The sequence below is a fragment of the Asterias rubens genome, chromosome 6 (genome assembly GCF_902459465.1).
Source record: "Asterias rubens chromosome 6, eAstRub1.3, whole genome shotgun sequence".
In the NCBI taxonomy this organism is placed as follows: domain Eukaryota; kingdom Metazoa; phylum Echinodermata; class Asteroidea; order Forcipulatida; family Asteriidae; genus Asterias; species Asterias rubens.
This window is the reverse complement of record NC_047067.1, coordinates 8770260-8795893: the sequence shown is the minus strand read 5'-3', so window position 1 is coordinate 8795893 and position 25634 is coordinate 8770260. Positions and strand designations below refer to the sequence as shown.

At 38.6% G+C, this 25634-nt stretch overlaps 2 protein-coding genes across 2 annotated transcripts; both read left to right on the top strand.

The window, feature by feature from the left end:
• Nucleotides 1–10951: 10951 nt before the first annotated feature.
• LOC117291333 (neuromedin-U receptor 2-like) lies at nucleotides 10952–11861 on the top strand. Its single transcript, XM_033772976.1, is given in 3 exon segments — nucleotides 10952–10993; nucleotides 10996–11538; nucleotides 11541–11861. Coding segments are annotated over 3 exon segments (906 nt in total).
• Nucleotides 11862–14722: 2861 nt separating this feature from the next.
• Nucleotides 14723–23550, top strand: LOC117291601 (sulfotransferase 4A1-like). The gene is made up of 6 exons (XM_033773418.1): nucleotides 14723–14915; nucleotides 19269–19483; nucleotides 19968–20094; nucleotides 20512–20606; nucleotides 21530–21644; nucleotides 23177–23550. Exons 1-6 carry the CDS (start codon nucleotides 14732–14734, stop codon nucleotides 23293–23295), a joined length of 855 nt encoding a protein of 284 aa, XP_033629309.1. The 5' UTR covers nucleotides 14723–14731; the 3' UTR covers nucleotides 23296–23550.
• The last annotated feature ends 2084 nt before the right edge of the window (nucleotides 23551–25634 follow it).

Genomic DNA, 25634 nt, shown 5'->3' with positions numbered 1-25634 from the left:
AGAAAAACAAGTAGAGGGTAATGGTCATTCAGTTGAAGCGGCTATTAAACTTAAACAACTTGAGCTAGAAATTCAGCTAGTAGCGTCAAAGAAATTAGACAAAGAGTTGGAATTGTTTCAGCTGAAACAGCATTCCAAATCCAATGAGCAATCAATCTCTGCAAAGAAATTTGATCCTACCAAGTTCATTAGATTAGTACCTCCTTTTAAGGAGAAAGACGTTGACAAATATTTCGCTCACTTTGAGAAAGTTGCCGATAGACTTGAGTGGCCTAAAGATATGCGTACTTTGCTTCTACAGAGTGTACTAGTTGGTAAAGCACAAGAGGTTTATTCCACTTTTCCTATTGACAAAAGCGCTGATTATGATTTAGTCAAGGCTGCAATTTTGAAAGCCTACGAACTTGTACCAGAGGCATATAGGCAGAAGTTTCGTGAAAAACGAAAACGAGAAAACGAAACGTATGTTGAGTTTGCTTATGAGAAGAAAACCTTGTTCAATAGTTGGTGTAGATCCTGTAAAGTTAAGGAAGACTTTGGCATGTTACGACAGCTAATCCTCCTTGAGGAATTTAAGGCTAACATGCCTTATGCTGTCAAAGCGCACCTAGAAGAGCAGAAAGTTACAGATTTAGAATTAGCGGCTGTGATGGCCGATGATTTTGCTTTGACACACAAAGTTAGTTTTTTGCATGCTAATGTTCAGGATCACAAGAAAGGCAACAAGACTTTTGTTCAATCTAAACCTGTTTCTGATAATAGGCCAAAGACTGAGACAAAGCCACAGTCTACCTTTGATGCAAGTTCTAAAGGGTCAACTTCCAATAGCTTTTTTGACACTTCCAAACAAGTACAATGCAATTACTGTAAGAAATTTGGGCATGCTATATCAGTTTGTAATGCATTGAAAAGGAAAAATGCGGCTCTTGCCGAGTCAAAAACTGTTGCCTTTACCAATAGTACATCTCTTTCAAGCTTAAATAAGTTTGATCACAAAAGGACATCTTTGTCTGACATTAGAGAGGAGTTTATGCCCTTTGTTTCTAAGGGATTTGTATCGCTTGATGAGCGTTCTGATTCACCTACTTACCCAGTGACTATTTTGAGGGATACGGGGTCCACTCAATCTTTGTTGTTAAAAGGGGAAGTTCCTTTAAGTGAAGAGTCTTCACTCGGCACCGATGTGTGCATTACGGGTATAGGTAATGAATCTTTTGGTGTGCCTCTCCATCAGTTGTATTTACAGTCAGACTTAGTTTCTGGTCCAATTTCAGTGGGCATTACCCCCACTTTGCCCTCGGGGCTTAATGGTATAACACTACTGTTAGGTAATGAAGTAGCTGGCGCTAAGGTAGTTGTAGAACCATGTATGAAAAGTGTGCCTTGTTCTGATAATAATACTAGGTTATTAGAGGAAGAATTTCCTGGTATTTTCCCCGCTTGTGTTACAACTCGATCCACGAGTCGTAAGACTAAGGCACCAGTTCATACTGATTTAGACTTAGACATTTCTGAGACTTTCATGTCTAGTCTATCTGATGAAATCCCTAGGGTTTCTTTTGACAAGAATGTGAATTCTTTAGATGCAGACAATCACTCTGTTCCTCATGACACTAAGGGCTCAGCCTTATTGAATGAATTGGGTGTGTACTCTGACATCTTTTTAAGTAGAGAACAGCTAATATCTGAACAGAGTAAGGATACTGATTTGGTGACTCTTTTTAACCAAGCACATACTGAAACCGAGACAAGTAGTCTCGCTGTGTGTTACTTTATCAAGTCAGGTGTGCTCATGCGCAAATGGCGACCACCAGATGTGCCCGCTGACAATGAATGGAAGGTGTTGTATCAAATAGTTGTTCCATCAGGTTACCGTTCACACATTTTGAGTTTAGCTCATGACATCCCTATGTCTGGACACTTGGGTGTCACCAAAACATGTGATCGAATATTACAACATTTTTATTGGCCTGGTATCCGAAATTCGGTTACCGAGTATTGCCGCACCTGCCATACTTGTCAGCTGGTTGGAAAACCAAACCAAAAACCTCCTCGTGCACCATTACACCCAATACCTGCGTTTGAAGAACCATTTAGCAGAGTAATTGTAGATTGTGTGGGGCCTTTGCCTAAAACTAGGTCAGGTCATGAGTATTTACTTACTATAATGTGTGCTTCAACTAGATATGCTGAAGCAATCCCACTAAGATCCATTAAGGCAAAACCAGTAGGTGAAGCGTTGAGAGGGTTTGTCACTCATTTTGGACTGCCAAAAGTTGTTCAGAGTGATCAAGGGAGTAATTTTACTTCTAGATTGTTTCAAGAACAGTTGTATGCTTTAGGCATTGACCAAATTACTTCTAGTGCGTATCACCCACAAAGTCAGGGCGCACTCGAGCGTTTTCATCAGACGCTCAAGACCATGATTAGGACTTATGGTATGGACAATGATAAAGATTGGGATGAAGGTATTCCTTTGTTAATGTTTGCAGTACGAGAAGTTGTACAAGAATCTTTAGGGTTCAGCCCATTTGAGCTTGTTTTTGGCCGTACTGTTAGGGGACCATTGAAGTTGGTCAAAGAGAAATGGTTGTCTGAAAACACGGATGACAATATCCTGAGTTACATTGTGAAGTTGAAAGATCGCTTACATAATGCGTGTAAGTTAGCCCAATCTAGTTTGAAAGCCACTCAAGATGGCATGAAAACTTGGTATGACAAGAGGTCAAAAGTCCGTACTTTTAATCCTGGTGATAAGGTTTTAGTATTATTACCAATGCCAGGACAGCCACTTAAAGCTCGTTACAGTGGACCATATGTAATTGACCGCAAGGTTAATGATTTAGACTATTTAATTTCCACTCCTGATAGGCGTAAACAGAAACGAGTTTGTCACATTAACATGTTAAAACAGTATCACGAAAGAAATGAAGAAACTGTCCCAGTTTGCAATGTAAATGTTGAAGTTGAAAAGCCTTCAGAGAACGAGGGTGATCAGTCATCCCAAATTCCGGGTACAAGTTTCAGGTTGAAAAATTCACAAGTTTTGTCGAATTTGAGTGACAAATTAAGTCATTTGACGTTTCAACAACAATCTGAAGTGTCCGATCTAATACGAGAGTATTCACATTTATTTCCTGATGTTCCAGGTCGAACTGATGCTGTTTTTCATGATATTGATGTAGGGGATGTACGCCCATTAAACAACACCCTTACCGAGTAGGACCATTTAAGCAGACGTATATGAATGAGGAGATTAAATACATGAAAGTCAATGGTATTATTGAAGAAAGTGATTGCAATTGGAGCTCACCGTGTATTTTGGTACCCAAGCCTGATTCTTCCTTTAGATTCTGTACAGATTTTAGGAAGGTGAATTCAGTTTCAAAATCTGATACTTTTCCATTGCCTAGAGTAGATGATTGTATTGATCGTATTGGCAAGGCCAAATTTGTGTCTACTTTTGATTTGTTAAAGGGATATTGGCAAGTCCCTCTGATTAATACTCCTCGTGCAAAACAAGTCTCTGCTTTTGGGACTCCTCAGGGTTTATATCAGTACAAGGTTCTCCCTTTTGGTTTGAAAAACGCCCCTGCAACTTTTCAAAGGTTGATAAACAAAGTGATTAAGGGTCTACCAACCACCGAAGTGTACATTGATGATATTGTGTTATTTAATGATACCTGGGAAGGGCACATGGAAAGCATTCGTGCTCTGTTTGAAAGATTAACCGAGGCCAAGTTAACAGTAAATCTTGCGAAAAGCCAGTTAGTTAAAGCCAAAGTTACTTTCTTGGGCCATGTTATTGGTCAAGGTGAAGTTCAGCCTGTCAAAGCAAAAGTTGAAGCAATTTTTAATTTTCCACAGCCAGCCGACAAAAAAGACTTGATGCGTTTTCTCGGCATGGCTGGGTACTATCGAAAGTTTTGCGAAAACTTTTCAGATGTTGTTGCTCCGCTGACAAATTTGCTCAGCAAGAAAAACAAATTTATTTGGACAGACGCATGCAGTCAAGCATTTGAGCATGTAAAAATTATGCTGGCAAGTGAACCAGTTTTGAAGGCTCCAGACTTCACCAATCCATTTAAGTTGTATGTTGATGCAAGTGATGTGGGAGTTGGGTCAGTACTATTGCAGGAAGATGATAACAGTTTTAATCATCCAGTTTGTTATTTTTCTAAGAATTTGAACAAACAGCAAGTAAATTATTCAACAATCGAGAAAGAGTGTCTCGCTTTAGTTTTGTCTTTAAAGCATTTTGAAGTATATTTGAGTACTCCTGCCCAAACCATCACTGTGTACACTGACCACAACCCACTAGTTTTCATTCAGAAGATGAAAAATCAGAATCAGAGACTACTCCGTTGGAGTTTAATCCTCCAAGAGTTTGACATTGAAGTAATTCATGTTAAGGGCAAGGATAACATCATTGCTGATGCGTTATCAAGACGCCTTTAAAGGCGCTCTAGCTTTAATCAGAGTGCGTTTTACTTGTGATGATTATATTCCTCCAAGATGGAGCTATTATAATGTAATTCGTTAATGTATAAATGCGAATGATGAGATATTATGGTACTGTTAGTGTTATGTACTATATTTCATGCAATTTGTGTACTTTAAATTGGAAAGTTTTTCTTAAAAAAACTTTTCCCCAAGGGGGGAAGACTGTTACAGATGGGCTTTCTCTCCCCCTTATCCTGTTCCTTTTGTTATGACATATTTGTTGGTCTTTAAGAACATCTGTGGTATTTGGCAAAACAGGTCAGTCTGTTTCACAATGTGTATTGTTAGATGTTATGCAACGGTCATAATGTAACATTGTGTCCTTAATGTGTTGACACTCCAAACTTATTATTAATGTGCAGTGGACACAATGTTTAGTATAATTGCCCACTGCATTGTGTGATGTTTCTAGCCTATAAAATACTGGGTATGCCTCTTGCTGGGTTACACTCATCACTCCGCCACCACTGAGTCAGCCAGGGGCTCTGCCCAACTCATACATTGATGGGTGTCACCACTCCAACCGTCGGCCACACCATTGTCCAGTATTGGTGTTTCAGCCATATTCCAGTTATAGAGACAGTCAGTCACAACTGTGCTCTTTCTCCTTCAAGTTGATGGCTTGAACCAACCGGTTCTTGCACAGAGACAGTCAGTCAAAACTGTGCTCTTTCTCCTTCAAGTTGATGGCTTGAACCACCCGGTTCTTGCGCTCCGATGGCCTAAAACCCACGCCCGGTTTTGAGGCTCTTCCTAGATGGCCTAAAACCCACGCCCGGTTTTGAGGCTCTTCCTAGATGGCCTAAACCCATGCCAGGTTTGAGGCTCTCCCCAGATGTACCAATCTAGTGCCAGACGTCAATTTAGAAGAGGCACCGTGTAACCAGCACATCAAACCCAGTCATCAAACTTCCGGTAGCTATAATCTTAGGGTCTCTCATTTGAATTGTATTAAATCTGCCATGTACATTATTAATGGTTCTATTGCTTTAAATATTGTTGTTTGAGTAAAATAAATTATCATCGTGAATATAATCGCTGGTTTAGGTTTCACTCTTCCTTGTCAAATGTCTCTGTCGTGCCTTAGTTCCTTTTTGACATTGTAATGAATTAGGCGCACGTAACAATGTGTATACATGTACCACTGACTAGTTCAATGAATGTGTGTGTGCATGTGCACTGGTTCAAGTTGAATGAGCTAAAACAATGAAAACCTTAAAGGAACCTGTTGCCTTGAGTCGGTCGAGGTGGTCTTTGAAAAGCGCTTGTAACTGTTTGCTATAAAATGCATATGGTTGGAAAGATGTTTTAAAAGTAAACTACAATGATCCACACAAATATGCCTCAAAATTGCATGATTTTCCTTTTACCTTGTCGACTAACACGGTTAGTGGCCGACCGTGTTAGTTCGCAAAGCAAAAGGAAAACCACACAATTTCGAGGCAAATTCGTGTGGATCATTGTACTCTACTTTTAAAACATCTTTCCAACCATATATGCATTTTATAACAAATGGTAACAAATGCTTTTTATACCTCCAACTCGTCCGATCCAAGGCAACGTTTCCCTTTAAATGGTCATCACTCTTTATTGCAATGATGTACAGATTTAAAACTTCAATCAAATATTGCTGCTTACATGTAGATAATATGAAAAGATGAAAACCTTAAATGGTCTTAACTTCATACTTGTCAATGTCTCCACCCCTGTGACCATCAGTTGATCAAATGATTGGTTTTTCTGTCAGTCATTGGTTCTATCTGGCGATCGGCAGCTCGCCATGGCAGCTTCGCTGTCTAGTTAGTCATTACAATGGAGCGAGTGTGAGGCCAGTCCGGAAGGGCCAACTCTGCCACCTTGCACATTCCTATGCAATGACTGAAGTAATGGTCAGCGCACAGAAGTCAATATAATCGCCCACCACACTCTCATTTTGTTTAGTACGGCCCCCCTTCTTAATCCAGCCAAACATATTCCTGTATGTATAATTATTCAAATGTCCCTTTAATGAAGTAGGAAACAATCCCATGGTTACTATTTGTGTAAGAAAGCATCTTGCTCTTTCCTTTATAAACGCTTGTTAATGTTATTTGAAGTTGAGGACAGTGAGAGCCTCCACAAACAGTCGTTAAAAGTAACTTCAATCATCAATCCTGTGTCGACGTGTATCTTCTTTTATAACACCCCTTACAAATATTCTGCCTGCTCATTGGTTAAGAGCGCGTCACATGACATGTCTTAGTTTTGCTAGACGACGGCTGTGTGATAGTGCAACGGTTTGCCGTGCGCTAGTCCGAAGACTAGCACACGGCGTGCAGTACCCAGACGTCCGTTGCGTGTACGAGGATGGTAAATTAATAGTCTGTAACCATTTCGGATTGCACGACACTACATGCAGCACAGTAAAAGTTTTTGCAATCTGTATTCCCGTCGTCCGTGGATTGTAGCATTCAGGTCTGTAACTTAATATAGGTTTTCTCGGTCAAATTCGGCAAATGAGCAGCCAATTTCATTTTCAGGCGCTCGAATTAAAGCTATTTTGCCTCACCGGTTTTTACTGCGTTTCAAATTCTGAATTCTGTCATTCAATTTCGTTTTGAGGCATTCAAGTTCCTAGCACACTCATTCTTTTTCATGACACACAATCATCATTCAATTTAGCAAAGCTGGTTCGACTAGAGATTTTGCTGATTTAATCATTTTCAATTTCGTAAAGAGGCAATCAATTTCGCTCACCGAGGATTCAAATAAGTACGGCTAAAGAAATAAGAATAAACAGATAAACTGTATAAGGCAAACCGTTTCGTACCTTCACAGGTTCAAGATGGAATGCTCCCTTCAAAAAGGCGAAGTCGAGTTGAACACTACAATCAATCTTTCAAAAAATGAAAATTTACCTTGGGCCCCCCATAAGGGTTGTTTTCTTCTTTATTTTTTCGGGAGACCTTCAATGGTTAACTGACCAAGACCCGACATTTGAATGTTTTTGTTGTTGTTTTTTTTAAATGTTTTTCCAGTTGTTGTTTTTGTGTAAATATTCACCAACCATCAATCTGTTGGCGTGCCAGAAATCTTGGCATATTATGTTCAAGAGTGCCAACAAATTAACCGAATGCCTTTGACATTCGTATATATAAGGAAACAACACGTTAACCAAGCGTTTTTAAGACTGCACAAATATCAGAATTGACTGCCTCAAAATGAAATTGAATGACTAAACACACGCCTCAAAAACACTCCTGCGAATTTGAATGCAGCTTCGATGAATTGTTAAATTGAATGATTTTGTAAAATCGAATGACGTAAAAGTAAAATTTACTAGTCTTAAAATTAAATCAAATGACCTTTTTTTAGTAGCATTCGATTTCGTGCGAAATAGAATAGGCTGGTGGTTAAATTGGCTGCTCATTTTCCGAAATTGACCGAGAAAACCTATAGTACAGTATTTAGAAATGTTTGGGGTGTTATAAAACAAATATTGACTGCTTTTACTCGTGCAATGGTTAAAACTATGACTCCCTCACTGATCCTCGTAGCGTTCTATTTTCCCTCGGCTTCGCCTCGGGAAAATAGAACGCCCCGGGGATAACCTCGGGAGTCATAGTTTTAGCCATAGCACTCGAAGCAGTCAATATTTGTATAAAAGTCTGAGAGCATACAGCCTAACTGGTTATAATATAATCGCAAGAATATTCGTCACATTTTGATTGAGTGGTCCTCGAAAAGAGGTGGAGAATGACTAGTGAACGTTCCGGAATTGTTACCAACGCTTACGAAACACGGCGAATGTTGCGAAGTTTGAGCGATTGTCAAATAATTCCATTCGTATACCCATTCGCTAGCATATTTTCCCTAGTGTGAGAGTAGCAGTAGCCCGGTTCATACTTCATGCGAATGCGAAGCGAATTTGACATCAATTTTACGTCACAACCCTCCTTTCGCAGCGATATTCGCAAGTGAGTTGCCCAAAGTTTGCTGCGAATTAGTGACGTCAACATTCGTATCGCATTCGCTTCGCAGGAAGTATGAACCGGGCTTTACTTTTCCCATGACTCGTACTAGTAAGGCGGGAGATCGTACATTCACTTTTACAGCAGCTAAAGAGTGGAACGAACTTCCCTCTTATATTAAATCTGCTCCATCAATGGATGTGTTTAAGAAGGTTTTCAAAGCATACCTCTTTCCTAATTGATTTCGTTTGTCGTTTGGTTTGTATGGTGTTTAATTTATTGCTCTTTCTATTGTTATTATTTGTATTATATGTTTTTACTATGAATAGTGTACCTAAATGCACAATAAAAATAATTAAATAAACCATTAATTTATATCTGACAAATAGAAAGCAAATTGTTTCATGTAATTCCTCAACCCCATTGCATAAATTAATTTATTGTGGGGGTTCTATACTAGGTTTTATACTAGGTCCGTTATTGTTTCTTATTTTATACAAATTATATTTGTAATTCTTCTGATTTGATCTCACTATGTTTGTTTGCAGACGATACGAACTTACTTATATAATCATGACATGGTAGATGTGGCTATGAATAATTTGAATATAAAATTTCACGAAAAAATAAGCAGTTGCCTTTTATCTAATAAGTTATCAGTAAATTTACTCAAGTCTAATTACATTATTGTTAAGCTGAACCCCCCCCCCCCAAAAAAAAACAAAAAAACAAAAAAACAACAACTTATAATATGCAATATGACCCTTTCCTTAAAAGGACACACCGCTTGGGTAGGGCGAGTTGGTAAATAAACAAGGAGTTTGTTACCGTTTGTTATGAAATGCATATGATTTGAAAGATATTTTAAAAATAGAATGATCCACACAAATATGCCTCGAAACTGGGTGGTTATCCTTTTACTTTGCGAACTAACATTTTGTGAGTCACAGATTTGACTCCACAAAATGGCGTGCCGTGTTGGATCACCACGTATCGGGAAAACCGTGCAATTTCGTGGCATATTTGTGTGAATAATTGTATTTTACTTTTAAAATATCTTTCTAACCCTGATAATTCCACAAGAAAACAGCATTTGGAAAATATTAATATGTTTTCGTTTCTTCTCATATTGCCTGAAACCGGTAGCCTGTAAATAGTTGCTTATTAAAGACGTGGACGTTATTTCTCTTGACGTTTTTAAATTTTCTTTATTACATTTTTTCCCGCCTATGAGATTTCAGATTGAAAAGGGTTTATTTTTTCCCCCCGTCAATATTAAAAAGTGGAGTCTGTAAACGTAACGGTAAATTGGCACTTAAAGCGATGGACACTATTTTGTAGTTGTCAAAGACCAGTCTTCTCACTTAGTGTTTCTCAACATATGACATATTTGTATGCATAAAATAACAAACCTGTGAAAATTTGAGCTCGATTGGTCGTCGGAGTTGCGAGATAACTATGAAAAAAAGAAAAAAACACTCTTGTCACATGAAGTTGTGTGCTTTCAGACGCCTGACTTCAAGACCTCAAATTCTAAATCTGAGGTTTCGAAATCAAATTCGTGGAAAACTACTTCTTTCTCGAAAACTACGTCACTTCAGAGGGAGCCGTTTCTCACAATTTTTTATACAATCAACCCCTCCCCATTACTAAGTGAGGTTTTATGGTAATTATTTTGAGTAATTACCAATAGTGTCCACTATAATAACGTTCGTATATCCCATTATTTAAACACATTATTTAAAAATGTAGGTTTGAAAAACACCGCAATTGAAATCCAGATTAATCCCAGGTAAAAACCTGTACTATATACAGCCAGCTTTTGCGGAAAATCCTTCTTTATTTTCATTTAATTGATTTCATCGGTATCCGAAGGAACCAAGCTGCAATCGCTATACCAGAAATTACTCATCAGAAATGCATTGTTGAATTTAAGAAATAATGCTATCAAATCATATTTGTAATGTTAACACCCCCATACGCAAAATACAATGGTCTGCTGTAATATAACTCCTTTTTTTTCAAACCTCAAAGTGGAATGTTGAATCTAATCAGATTAATAGGTTTTGCATGCTTTCAGATTCATTCCTACAAGGGTTTTTGTCAAAGTGTTTGAGTAGAAGGTTTAAGAAAGTCAAGATCTCCGTCTATTCCTTCTCTTAGATGCATTAGTCAACAGGAGTTAGTCTTTTGAGCACTGCCGCTGTAATTGTTTCCTTTATCTTCTGGAAGAAATTAATTTCATAATAATAAAAACGGGTTATTCTGATCAACAATCACCTGCGCCCTTATTTTGTTATATCGCATCACCCACATCATAATTTCTTAACAATATTGTTATCTGGGTTCGGAAGACATACTGCATTGACCAACTGCGCCTATGCAGTGATTTATTAAGCAGTCTCTTGCATCATCGCATCTGCAAATTGACCAACGGAATTACTACACGATAATAAAAGCAAAGACATTTCCGGACTTTACAGCTTATTTTGAGAAAAATGGAGGAAATTCTCCCTTTGCGAATCTACCAGACCATCGTATAGGTATTCTTGGAATCCTTGGCAATGCTCTGGTCTGTTTTGTCATCTTGAAAATACCAGCCTTAAAAACTCGCACAAACGCTTTCATCTTCCACCAGGCAGTGATTGATTTCTTTGGTTCTACGATGGCTCTCTTGAATAGTGAAATCAAAGTACCAGACCCCATCCCTAGCGACGCTCTCGGATGGTTCATCTGTCAAGTATGGACTCCTTTCATTCTATTCTTCTTCTTCGTGACGTCTACGTTCAACCTGTTAGCGTTGACCATGGAGCGGTATTTGGCCATCGTTCACCCCTTCAAGCACCAGGCAGTACTCGCCGCGTGGCCTCGTCTCAAAGTCGGTATAGCATTAACGGTGTGTTGGGCTCTCGGTTTTGGCTTGAAAACTTACAATATTTTTGTTTTTCGAGAAGTAAAGGGCCAATGTGTTCCAAATTAAATTCCAGGATCCAAAATCATGGGAGTCGTAGTTATACTTATGCAATACATCTTACCCGTAGGAATGATGTTCTTCGCCTACATTCGCATCGGTAAGGAGATGAAGCGCGGGGAGCGGCCCGTGTCGGCCCGGCACCAGCCGCACATCTTCCCGGTGGAGCAAACGCACCAGACATGGCCGAGTCCCTCCTCCGGGCCAGACGCAACACCTTCAAGATGCTCCTGATCGTTCTCATCACATTCGTGATCTGCTGGACACCGAATCAGGTTATTTACCTGATGTTTAATCTTGGTTTTCGATTTACTTTGAAGGAATGGTATTACTATCTCTCCATTGCTATGGTAGGTACTAACTCTTGCGTCAACCCTTTCATTTACGCATTGAAATACCGTCAGTTTCGCAAAGCATATTATATTATATGCGAATGACGCGGAATGGTTTTCGGTTGTACCAGGCCTTGAAGCCTGGTCATTGGGACAAAAACTTCTACCTAACGGCAAGTGGGAACGCTGTTGATGGGGGTGTTTAACTGTTTAATATATAGTTTTCCGGGCCAAATCAAAAATATTAATAAACAGTTCACAATCAAAAGAAGTAATTCAATTTCATCATTTATACACACGTTTAGCTGCGACACCACAACATTTGGTGAGATTTTATTCAGTGCGGAAATCGTGGGCTCCCCAGAATTCATCGTGATGTAAGTTCATGTTGCTATGGTTAAGTAGTCTCCAGTCCCAACAAGGAATAAATGAGACCTCGTCAATCATGATAATGATATGAACACCCCCCCCCCCCCCCCCCCGTTGTTTTAATAGTACCCTTCGAGTGAGCTCTGCCATCAATGCGGGGCTAAAACACCGAGAGTACGGATCAGTATCAGGGAAGAAGTAGAGGACAAGATCAGCTATGGACCGGATCGTGATGGAAGGTGACATTGGCTCAGAGAACAGGCTAAGGAGATGTGACACGAGACTTGGAGAGCGACGCAAATGACCCATTGTGCAAGTGAAGGACACACTATAGTACATGACATAACAAAGACCATCCTATCCAAGTCAGTATAGGCATTCTCGGTCATCATAGCAGGTGTCACTAAAAAGAGTTTGTGTATTGAATTTCACTCCCCGCCCCGATCTCGGTGGACAAATAATATCAATACATAAATAGTTGTATTAGTGTAAGTAGTTATGTTAGGTTAAGGAGAATGGACGATGAAGTGTAGATTCGTGAATAGAATGTACGAGCTGAAGGCAAGTACATTCTGTTCACGAATCTATACTTTTAGAGTCTATTCTCTGACTTTTGACTTGCAAACGGTGCCATCTCCCTGAAGACTCACTATGTTTTCTAGTTTTAAACATGCAATAATATGCAAATTGAACACATGAATTATTCAGTGTGTTGGGGGACAAAGTTACAATGGCTGTTTACAACAAAATGGGGGGGGGGGCACTACAATTATTTGAGCAACGCATATAGCTATGCGTAGCTATGCGTTACATGAATTAAGTTTGGCATCACCAAACTCAGGCATCTAAATAAACACAGCGCCCCCTCTTGACTTGAACCGTGAACAACAACTACAAAACTCCTTTTTCTGTTCTTATTTGACAGAGATTACCCAGTAATGGAGAGCTGTTGATAGTATAAAACATTGTGAGAAACGGCTCCGAACAATTACCAAACGTGTACCTTCCCTTTAAGTTGAAAATCCATAATTATGTCTGTCATTCGCACTGCATGTGCACTGCTTAATCCATAACAATAATGGGCGTTGCTTAGTGTGTGATGTAATTGTAAGGATGGCGCATCACACACAACGAATGGAGACAAATGGACTATAGGCTTTAGGCTCAATCATTCGATTTTATTCAATCATTCCATATTTTATTCTATTTTACCTAACAGTTTTGTAAAGAAATGAAGAAGGGTGTTTTTATAGCAGATTTGGTAAATTGTGTCCACAATAGTCTACAGAAAATAACCCTAACTTTGGCAACAAGAGTATATTGTGTTAATAAGTAATAGACCACAGGGGAAACTAACTGGGTACGTTTTTGTAAATTGTGGGTTGCAAAAGGGAAATGTGTAGAGTGGTGTGGTCTATCCCCTTTTACCCCAAACAGAGATAATGGCCAAAACAGGGAAACCGCTAGCATTGGGGCTAGAATGCTGGCATGTTAAATGGTGGTCACTGGTTCAAATCCTGCTTTGTGTAATTTGTCTTAGTTATACCCAAGATTAAAATATGTAATTTTTGTTCTGAAATTGTTTAACTGATGACATATTATATTAAATGCATATAATAATGCAAATGAAAGTATAGATGGTGCTTAGGATACAGTTAATATCATGAATATAGCTATTATTCAAAAAGGAAAACTACTCGGCTAATTGATTGATTTCTGTAAAAAATCATGGATTGGACCGATTTATGGGGCTAACACCATGTATAGTCAAACTTTCTTCCCCCATGCGTACACAAGGACTCAACAACAAACAATCTGTAAAAAACAAAGATGCATGGCCAACACTTCGAACTGATTCAAACCTTTGCTCTTAATTTTCTCCTTGCACAAAGAGAGTGGTAATGTCTTTTCTTTATACAAAATTGTGTCTAGAATAGCGAAGCACTTGAGTGACAGGTCCGCCCTTTATTTACATAAAAAACAAATAATTCAAAACTGCTATACTCTTGCTGTTGAAATAGCTACAATATACCGGACATCGTACGACTTTGTAACAGAATGCTAACCGCCCTCATGAATTATACTTCAGAAGAACACAGGAGTACGAAAACAAAGATTAATTTTAAATGCTGAAAACCTGTGCCCCAAAACATTCAGCTCTACTCCATGATCTTTTCAATTATTCAATAGAAAGAACACTGTTCAAAATTTCTTCTCCAATTTAACTTCCCACTGTCACGCTTGATTACGTAATCATCTTGCACATGTATTACCTGTATTTCTAAGACAACTATTTCCTGCTATTTTGTGAAAGCTTGAAGTGCTCCAGAAAAGTATCCTTCTCAAACTTTAGGGGACCCTACATACGCGAAGAAAAGATATCAGAAGTTTATTTTTTTATTCAAAATATTGGGGGCATACAAACTGTAATTTTTGTACATAACCCCGTTACTTCTTGAAATGTTTCTAAAACGCTTTTACAAACGCTACTTACAGACGCAAGATAAGAAGTGGCGGCCCAAAAAAGTTGCGGCCGCCAAAAAAAAGTTGCGGCCGCAAAAAGAAGTAGTAAGGGGCGCCCCCACACGTTAGTTTCTAGATTCAAGATGGCGCAGATCTCTTCACCCGAATCGCCGACCAAATTAGCCATTGACGATGAGTACGATATCATGCAATATTATGTGGTCGACGGGGTTAGATTACCACCATTTTGCAGAGGAAAGATGCAGGATGTGGCAAGCTTCCCTGTGAGAAAAGATGACGTGTGGATTGTGAGTTATCCACGAGCAGGTAGGTGGCTGGGCGTGCTCAGGAACTCTCATTTTGCTTTGCCCATTTGCCCGGCTGGTGGTTGTTTTTTGACAGCTGACAGAAAATGGAAGGGGCGGAGTTGGCGGGGGGGGGGGGTGAAGTTTCGTGAGATGCACGTTGTATATTGTTAAGTATGGAAGTAGGATCTTGATATAATAATTGAACAGCTCATTTTTATGAACAACACTTGATGAAGTACACTGTGTTAGTGGGAGTATGTTTATTTCCAAAGCAATGCCATTGCATTGGCATAAGGTTTATCGCGAATAGCAAAATATCAAGAGAGGGCGCTGTTGAACCCACACAAAGGTAATGGCGTTGCGTGCGCGAGTCGTAGAAACTGCATAGAAACCGCCCCATATTCCTTCCCACAATGCATTGCGTTTCTGAATCGTGATAAACCTTATTGCATGATTGCCATTTGTATTGACAATGGTTACACAAACATTGCTTATATTAAAAATGTCCCTTGAATTTAGCTAGCGTTGCGCTGTTCACAGCAGCCGAGGAGAGTGAGTTCCAGAGTCTCCATCTCCATTGGTATAAAGTCAGCAAAATATCCTGCCGGATACATCAACGCTAACTGTGATGAATAATGAAACAAAATGTTGTTAAAGGCAGTGGACACTATTGGTAATTGTCAAACTCAAAGACTAGCTTTCACAGTTGGTGTATTTCAACAAGGTTGAATAAAATAAAATAAAATAACATTTGCATAAAATAACAAACCTGTGAAAATTTGAGTTCAGGGTCATTCCGTGTCAAATCAACCAGTTTTCAGAAAAGTTCCCAGGTGACCCTCTCAGATTTTGATGAAACTTCATCAGAATGATTGGATGTGGCTCAAATGAACACATACAAAAAAGCTAAGTCATACTCCATGTCGTTTTCGAGATATGACCCATTGAAATTTGGTCAAGGCGGCCATTTTGTGCTCGCGCAAGACGCGAAAAGTGATTTTTGTGATAATTTCCAACTTTGAAAGCTCATCATTTAGTTATTGTACCAGGTAGAGAGCTCAAACTTGGTATTCCATCTTACTTCTTGCCAAATTTCATGAATCTGCACTCAATTTAAGAGTATCTCCTTTAATTTTCTAGTTATGGTCACCTAAAGTAGGCACTTTAATCAGCCGAAAGTGTTTTTTGTGATAATTGGGGTCACCCTGTGCCCACATGAGGGGTCAAATGAAACCTATATTCCCTAGTTATTATCTATGGGTGCATGTCTTTACCCATAAGCAATTATAAGCTCACCAATGCATTCATTCAGAAATAGCATGGACCCAAAGTTGGTTCCAGCCAGAAAAAGGTCAAAAAGACCCCGCCCGTCTTGACCCCGGTTGACCCCGCGATCAATTGAAACATTTTTTGAAATTGATACCAGTTAAACATATATATTATATCTACTTATATACCAATTTTCAGCTTTGGCACTCAACTCCTTCATCATGTTCATGGTGTGGTGGCAATTTGAATATTATATGTTTTTGGCACATTTTATGGTAATATCATACAGTATACATGTACATGTACATTCATGTACACATACAACACATGGTAATAAATGTTTGAAGCTTGTGTAACTTATTTTTTCTGGCTAGCAAAAAGTAACACCAATGCATTGGCATCTGTGGTGTCTGCATTATACACAAGTACATATTTTGTTTGAGAAAGTAGTGTTTGCATGTGATACACATTAGAGAAGTATTGTTCTAAAAAAGTAGTGTATAGAAAGTAATACCAGCGTTTATGCAAATGAGGTAACCATGTGATTGGAAAGTTTAACCAGCATAAACATGTATATAGCATGGAGGAAACAAAGGGGACTGGGGTTGGGTATAAACCAGAGAAGAATATGACAGACAGTGAGTGTTAAGTACTGGCAGATTTAATTTGTATTGTGTGGTTTGATCCATTTTTCAAGTGAAACTCCACACGGTATACTGGGGTATGGTTCCATACTGTGGTATTGTTCCAATATTTTGTGTGTGTTTAGGAGATTTTTGCAGCACTTTGAGGTACCTGTCTTAAATTATTTATTGCAGTTGAAAACATGCATCATCAACCCATTTCTAAAAACAATAACACAAATAAACTTACTATTTTGCTAGCCAGAACAAAAACAGTTACACAAGCTTCAAACTTTATTACCATGTATTGTACATGTGTACATGAATGTACATGTACATGTATACTGTATGATATTACCATAAAATGTGCCAAAAACATATAATATTCAAATTGCCACCACACCATGAAGGAGTTGAGTGCCAAAGCTGAAAATTGGTGTATAAGTAGATATAATATATATGTTTAACTGGTATCAATTTCAAAAAGTGTTTCAATTGATCGCGGGGTCAACCGGGGTCAAGACGGGCGGGGTCTTTTTGACCTTTTTCTGGCTGGAACCAACTTTGGGTCCATGCTATTTCTAAATGAATGCATTGGTGAGCTTATAATTGCTTATGGGTAAAGACATGCACCCATAAATAATAACTAGGGAATATAGGTTTCATTTGACCCCTCATGTGGGCACAGGGTGACCCCAATTATCACAAAAAACATTTTCGGCTGATTAAAGTGCCTACTTTGGGTGACCATAACTAGAAAATTAAAGGAGATACATTTAAATTGAGTGCAGATTCATGAAATTTGGCAAAAAGTAAGATGGAATACAAAGTTTGAGCTCTCTACCTGGTACAAAATCTAAATTATGAGTTTTCAAAGTCGGAAATTATCACAAAAAACACATTTTGCGACTCGCGCGCGCACAAAATGGCTGCCTCGACCAAATTTCAAAGGATCATATCTCGAAAACGACATGGAGTATGACTTAGCTTTTTTGTATGTGTTCATTTGAGCCACATCCAATCATTCTGATGAAGTTTCATCAAAATCTGAGGGGGTCACCTGGGGACCACTGGTTGATTTGACATGGAATGACCCTTCAATCGGTCATCGAACTTGCGAGATAATAATGAAAGAAAAAAGCACCCTTGTCACACAAAGTTGTGTGCGTTTAGATGGTTAATTTCAAGACCTCATGTTCTAAATCTGAGGTCTCGAAATCAAATTCGTGGAAAATTACTTCTTTCTCAAAAACTATGGCACTTCAGAGGGAGCCGTTTCTCACGATGTTTTATACCATCAACCTCTCCCCATTACTCGTCACCAAAAAAGGTTTTATGCTAATAATTATTTTGACTCAAAATAATTATTTGGTTTATGCTAATAATTACCAATATTGGTAATTACTCAAAATAATTATTAGCATGAAACCGTTCTTGCCTTTAAGCTAGCTGCACAATACAACCACAAATCTGGGCTGGAATAATCAATCAGGATTCTTCCTTTTATACTACCGGTACATGAAAGTTACTTCATACGATTAATATCGTTATTGCAGAATAACCAAATCCTGTTTGATGAGCTCAGCCTCACCCCTCAGCTGTCCCTGAAAAGTAACCCTAAAATCCCAGCTGTACCTCCTGTGGCCGGGGAAATATAGCATTTTGTGGCTTGCTCTGATTTGGTTATAAGCAAGCATTTAAATAAAACTTGTAAATCGATATTGTTTTCTATTTTGTGTAAGATCTCTATGTATTTGTTTCAATTTTTTTCAACCTCCTCATTTTTGACTGTTTTCAGATTACTGCCAGGAATGCACTAGCCAAGAGTACACCCTGTGATGTTTAAATATACCCATTGTTCAATCCTTTGAGATGCGTACATGTACAATATTCGGGCACTTGTGAAGTAGCTTGCATGCATGAATGTGGTAAAGTATTTGTTTGTTGGCTTTGAGTAGACCTATGTAAGCAAGCCCAAAGGCCCATGTAAAATTTGTATAGTTTGGTAGTGTTCCTTGGACATTGGATTCATATTTGAAGTTTGCCATGCGAGCTTTTCATTTTGCAAAGGCCTGATTATTACCTTTTGGGTGTGCGTCATATCCCAAAAAGTTGTAAGATTGCTTATAGCCCTCAGTATGTTTGCATTGCTTTAATTGGAGGAAAACAAAATGGTTGCACCAAGGTCCAAGATACAGGTCTGTGGTATGCTTTCCCATGAATATGATGTTCATTTTCAGTATGTGCTTCTTTTTATTTTTTTTGCATTTTGTAGTGACAAATATTTATCACCATTATTATCATCAACTCTTTCATGTGTTTTTGAGTTTGTGATTTTTGTATTTTTCATTTTTGACCAAAAAGATCGGGATAGTTTTTATTTCTTTTACAGACAACATGTTGTTTTCCATTTAGTCAGGTGCCTCTGAAGTACTTACATTATGGGTTTTAAAGTGATCTAAAATGTGTTTTTCTCCCAGGGGTGTGGCTACAAGATCTGATTTACCTCCTTCTTGAGGGAGGTGACCTCCGTAAGACTGATATTCGTCTTGAGACGGTAGAGGATGCTATCCCTTTCTTGGAGGCGCCAAGTCCAGGGCTGGAGACCCTCAAGAGCCTGCCCTCGCCTCGCTACATCAAGTCACATCTGCCATATGGGTTGCTGCCAGATGGTGTCAAGAACAAGGAATGCAAGGTAAGGGGTTGTCTAGAGTTTTTCCAACAGGGCCCAATTTAATAGAGCTGCTTTTAAGTAGAAATTATTGCTTAACAATTTTCTGCTTAGCAGAAATGAGCACGATACCAGTCACATGTGACATGCTACTTTGGATGGTAACTTTATTCTGGTAAGCACAATTTGTAAACCATGTGGTGAATGCATCTGCACAGTATGCAGATAGTTCCGCTGAATTGTTTCCAAGGGGTGGTCAACTTGCGAGAAAATAAAAGTACGAAGTAGGAGGGGTAAGGCCAAGTCACACTGCAGCAATAAGGAAAAAATCACGACGCAAAGAGAATGCATTCTATTGGTTGAATTAGTGTGTGCATATTCTGCGTGGAGCAATTCAGCCAATAGAATGTGTTCTCTTTGCATCATGATCGTTATCGTTCGTTAACGCTGCAGTTCGACTTGGCCTTTTTAATGTTTGTATTGTTCAATCCTTTTCATTGTGTCAAAGGTCATCTACATAGCCAGGAATCCAAAGGATGTCATGTGTTCCTTCTATGATTTCCACCGGACCGTTCGTATGGTGCACTACAAGGGAACTTTCCATCAATTCTTTTATCGCTTCATCAATAGCAAATGTAAGGTTAGATTAGATTAGATTAGAAAGTTTAGATTAGACCTTTTATTGTCCACGCATCAAAACACAGAAATTTAGTTTCGGATGGTGGATTTTGAACTAACTGTCAGCCGGAAATAATGATTTCACATGGTGTATGCAACAGTACCAAGATCTGTGCACCTTTTTTACTACCATACAGAGTTTTTGACTCGAGTCATGTGACTCGGACTCGAGTCACTATTTTTTTGACTTGTGACTTGACTTGTAATTTTCAGTATTGACTTGTGACTTGACTTAGACTTCTTGCAAAAAAATTCTTGCTGCCAACTCTGCTACCATACAAAAACCTTTGGAGTTCAACATTTAGTGTTAAGGGCGAGCCCTGGTTTATAGATTTAATGAACTAAACAAGTTAAAAACTTTTGTTTTATGTCAGTGGGATATGGTTCCTACTTCAAGCATGTCCTAGAGTGGTGGGACCATAGGAAAGAGGACAACTTTCTCTTCCTTAAATATGAAGACGTTCGTTCGGTAAGTTGAATTCTTAGGCAAATTATCCATTAAAAGTTGTTGTAAACTATGCACTGATATGGACTTACTTGCTGTAAGCATGTCGAAATAAATACAATTTGCTTAATACATTTCAAGACTCGAAATTGGTGAAAAAATACACAAGACAGCAAAGGCTGGTTGCTCAAAACTTGTTTGTGGACCAGAGAATTTGTGACAAGACCGGAATCAAATGAAAAAAACTCTACCTTTGAGCTTTTTGAGATCCCAAAATTTCCTGTACACACATCTCACTTGAAGTTATAAACATATTCATATCACTTTTAACTTCATACCAAATATCAAGTTAAAGGGAAGGTACCTGTTTAGTAATTACTAAAAACAAATATTGAGCAATGGAGAGCTGTTGATAGTATAAAACATTGTGGGAAACGGCTCCCTCTGAAGTAACGTAGCTTTTGAGAAAGCGGTAATTTCTCACTAAAATAATAAAAGACTTCTCGCTAGAAGTCTTTTACTCCTAACTGAAAGCACACAAATTCGTCAACCACGGGTGAGTTTTTTCTTTCACCATTTTTGGATACACCAAGTGAGAACACTGGTCTTTGACCATTACCAAACGTGTACAGTGCCTTTAATGCAGATTTCTGCCCAGTGGTAGAAAAATGTTTTCCAAGAAACCATTGCTAGATTGAATAGACTCAAATTTCTCAAAACTGATGGCTTTGTTTACTATTTGTCACTGGTAAATACCCAATTTTACATTTTGTTGAAAACCTTTGAAATGAATTTCGAGTGTAATTTAAAGGTTTTGAAAGTGTGTGGTGGTCGGGAACAGAGAAAATTCTTCCAGTTGTGGTTCGGGAATTGGGTGAGTTTTCCGGCACCGACCACTGTGGGCAGAACCCTGACAACGATCTGGCGTCTTTTTGTTTTGTCCTCAGAGTACAAGCTCAAGCGTACAGCAGTTGGCAAACTTCCTGGAGCGACCATTAACACCTGAGGCTCTTAAAGACATCTGCACACACTTTGAAGAAGAAATGATGTACAATCGCAAAGGTAAGTTCTATAGTCATTGATTGTTTAGATACAATACAACACAATACAATACCAAAATGTTTGATATACTGCCATTTCATCAAGACCGCCATTTCATCAAGGAATCAAACATTTGACAGGGATTGTCCGTCTTTTACTGTCTGCATACCGATATATGTCCCTAAACCCTGCAATGTCTTTCTTTTGGGTCTGACATTCAGTTTTGAAGATTTTACTCTCTGGTGTCCGTGCTGAGCTTATAAGAGCACTGAACTCAAGCTCTGATGTTTCTGTTCAGCAGAGTGGTGGTTCAATTCCCGGTCGAGACACTTGTGTCCCTGAGCAAGACACTTAACTTATTTGCTCCTCTCCACCCAGGGGTTAACAGCCCTGATACTTCGGCTTTTAAGGGGCACGGCAGTTTTGCCTTGACTTTTTGTAAAAATTTAGGGCACCAAGGCAATTTTCAAAAATTTGGAAGGGCATCACGGCAATCATAAAAAGTTGCGAAGGGCACGACGGCAGTTTGAAAAAAAAACTCCGAGTTGCCTGTAAAAAATAGTTCTTCCAATTTTTCCATTTTCTAATCTAACTGTTACCCAATGAAAAAAGAAAGCATTCATCTAATTCAACAAAATAAAGACCAACTACTTACAATACACAATAAATAATTTTTGTTCATACGTAATCCTACTATTGGTCATGCACGTTGTGTAGTTTTTCGTAGAGACGCTAAAATTCCCACGTAACTGCTCCATTTTGACACGATGTTGACAGAATAAATCATGCGGTGCGCGACGCCTATGCTGTACATGATGGTACATCACATGTACCAAGCATGGGGAAAACCACTATCCCAGCATGCAAAGACACGTCGAGTCTTTTTCTCAAGGCGTTTAGCGTTGGTTCGCGTAATTTTACCACTAGAGGGCGTTTAATCTCACGCTATCGCTGTTCCGAAACGCCCTCTAGCGTTCGATGTTTCGAGTATTTTTTTTGTCGCACGCAAAGAACAACGACTAACGGGCCTGAAATCTGCTGTTGTGCCTTACGTGCGTGAAATTGGGGTATATTTCGTTGCGTGAAATTTACACAGACATCGGGACTTTGGGGCTTATTTTCGAACTTTGACAACGTTGAATATAATTTGTTTTCGGGAGGAAGGGCACGGCGGCAATGATGAGAAAAGGGCACGGCAATCATTGCCGTGAAAAATTGGTTTTTTGAAGGGCATTGCGGCAATCGGTAGGGGCAACGACGGCAATTGCCGTCGTTGCCGTCGTGAAGTATCAGGGCTGGGTTAATGGCATGTGCACCTGTGAGGGCAGAGATAGTTCTTGTGATTGGTTTAGCTTAGTAGTGCATATTTGTTGCAATGGCTTTATACTCCCCAGGGAACTGAGATGGTTTAAGGAATGAAATAAATGACCCAGTGACCGCAAGGTAATGATATGTTGGAGTGCTTTGAGAAGCCATTCGGATGCGGCATGTAAAACCGACTATTATTAAAATTAAAACATTTTGATGGTCTTTTTTCTTTTTGTCAATTTCAGAGGATCGCGTTGGGTATTGGAAGTACTATTTCACTGTCCACATGAATGAGAAATTCGACAAGCTATTACCGGACAAGTTGCCCACAAGTAGTGGGCTGGACTTCCAGTTTACGCTGTAATCTGATTGGCTGAGATCAGAAATCAACAGGTGCTTTGAATTGATTTTCATGTTTTTATGTTATTTGCGTACTCAAACTTTTGAATGAGGTGTAAAAGGCACTGGACTCATTTGGTAGTTACTCAAAATATATACTGGCATTAATACCTAATTCGTAAAGAGCAACGGAGCGCTGTTGTCATATAAAACATTGTGTGAAATGACTCCCTCTGAAGTAACATAGTTTTTGAGAAAAAGGTAATTTCTTGAGAAAAAGGTAATTCTCACTAAAATATTTGAATCTGAGAAAGACTTTAGGCCTGAAGCCTTTCACAGGCATCTGTAAAAGTACACAAATTTGTGCAACAAGGGTGTTTTCTTTCATTATTTTCTACCAATTGAGCAAAAATTTCCACAAAGTTGTTATTTTATTTAAATGTTGGGATACACCTATTGAGAATACTGGTCCTTGAAAATTACCAGTGCCTTTAACGGAAAAAAAAATCTTAAATAGATGGACCAATTACTTTCCATTTCCAAAAAGAAAAACCGTTTCAGTCTTCACAATTGGAAGTAAATATATTCCATGATGAGATTTTCATCAGTAATGTCTTTACAAAATGGTGAATTGAAATGCGAAAAAATAACAGTCACTGTTTGGATTGATTTCATATTAAAAAAAGCTGTTAAACTCAAGAATTTGCTAAGCACTTTGCTCAGCACAGCAACAATCTTGCTCAGCTGAAACAGCTAACCAGCTAATTAGAAAAATAAAGCACGTTGCTGTGTCTGATATCTTGCTAGTTTTATTAAAAAAATACTTACAGCATTGGGCATTTATATAGTGCCGGTGGTATTCACCTATTCTGATGTTCATGGCAATGCAGTTTAGCATTTAAATTGTTTATTTTTTATTTTAACAGGCTAAGTAGAAGACATATATTCTTGGTATTGTGGATGTACATGTACACTTCAATACTCAACAGAGTTGATGAACATTTATGTCAGACTCAAAGTCACCTTTTGAACACATTTTAAATTTTTAGTTAATATAAAACACCATAAGGTCGGTGACAAACACAAGAACACAACCTTGGAGTTCTGAATCTTACATAGTTTTTTATTATTATAATCACGCTTAGTCTGTATAAGAATACTTATACACTATTTACAATCAATACAAGATACCCACCTTTGAAATAATTTAAATTCGATGTCATTTCATTATAAAGTACTCCTTTATTTAAAAATCTTAAATATTGTGTCCTTCCATTGCTTATGTTTGTTAGTTTATTTGTGCAGATTTATTTAAACCTTTGAGTAAGGGAGGTACCCCCAATGAATGACGAAAAGGTACAATTAGTTCATGGCACCCCCGTAAGACAAAGCGTTTGATTAGCAGGGGGAAAGGTACCACTACATGTATATTTACTGGCACCGCAGGTAGCCAATGCGTTTGATTGGCAGAGGGCAGGGTTGTTGGGAACTGCATTTAACCTAGCACAGTCTATCAGCAAGACATGTGGACGAGACTGCACTTTATTAGAGGGTTAGATCTTGGTAGGTCAGTGTTTCTGTTTAATTTCCTGCATGAAGTATACTAGTGAAAATATTGTTCAGCCCTAAAATAAAAAGTCTAAACATCTCTTGGACTTGACCCACCCCTTCTTAAAAATGTGGAATGGTCCAGCCTTGGATATCAAGGTTAGGACTTTGATTCCAGAGGACATTGCACTTTGGAGAAAAACGGTATAATTATCATGTGGCTTTATTTAGTATTACCAGCCTTCACTAAAGGGTTTTATTTAGAAAAAATCTCACCTTGTTAATTAGACAATAATTATTATTTAATTTAGTTTTTTATATTTTGTAAGAGCGTATTTAATATTTATTCCTTCGTAAGTTTTGTGTTAATGTTTTTAATAAGAGATTAATGGAGAGTACTTGTGCGGTGCTAGTAATTTGTGTATGTAAAAATGTACTAAAAAAGAAAAGCTGACCTGGGCCCAATTTCATAGTGCTGCTTAGCCGCCGATTTTTTGCTTACTGTGCGATTTCCATTTCATAGCGCTGCTAACCGTAAGCACAAGAAAGGCATGCTAACCTTCCGGTGCTTACCGCACGAAAATATATGAAGTCACAATGCAAATCCATGGTAAACGCACAATATGGGCGCCCAATTCTTCTGCTAACCTGTGAAATACGCTTGCACCTTTGCAAGTTTTCCGCTATAAAGCACGTAAACTTGCTTACTGTTAAGCAGCGCTATGAAATTGGCCCCAGAAAAAAATCCAATTGAGTTTTCCGAATGGGATTCATACTTTTCCAGTGGAAAGATGTCTTGAATAAAGTCAGTTTAGT

Bases quoted from the DNA above. Each gene is read 5' to 3' on its own strand.
- LOC117291601 (XM_033773418.1), top strand. From the start codon at position 14,732: ATGGCGCAGATCTCTTCACCCGAATCGCCGACCAAATTAGCCATTGAC. The intron at 19,484-19,967 runs GTAAGGGGTTGT...ATTGTGTCAAAG, and splicing joins TCAAGAACAAGGAATGCAAG to GTCATCTACATAGCCAGGAA. The intron at 20,607-21,529 runs GTAAGTTGAATT...TTTTGTCCTCAG, and splicing joins AATATGAAGACGTTCGTTCG to AGTACAAGCTCAAGCGTACA.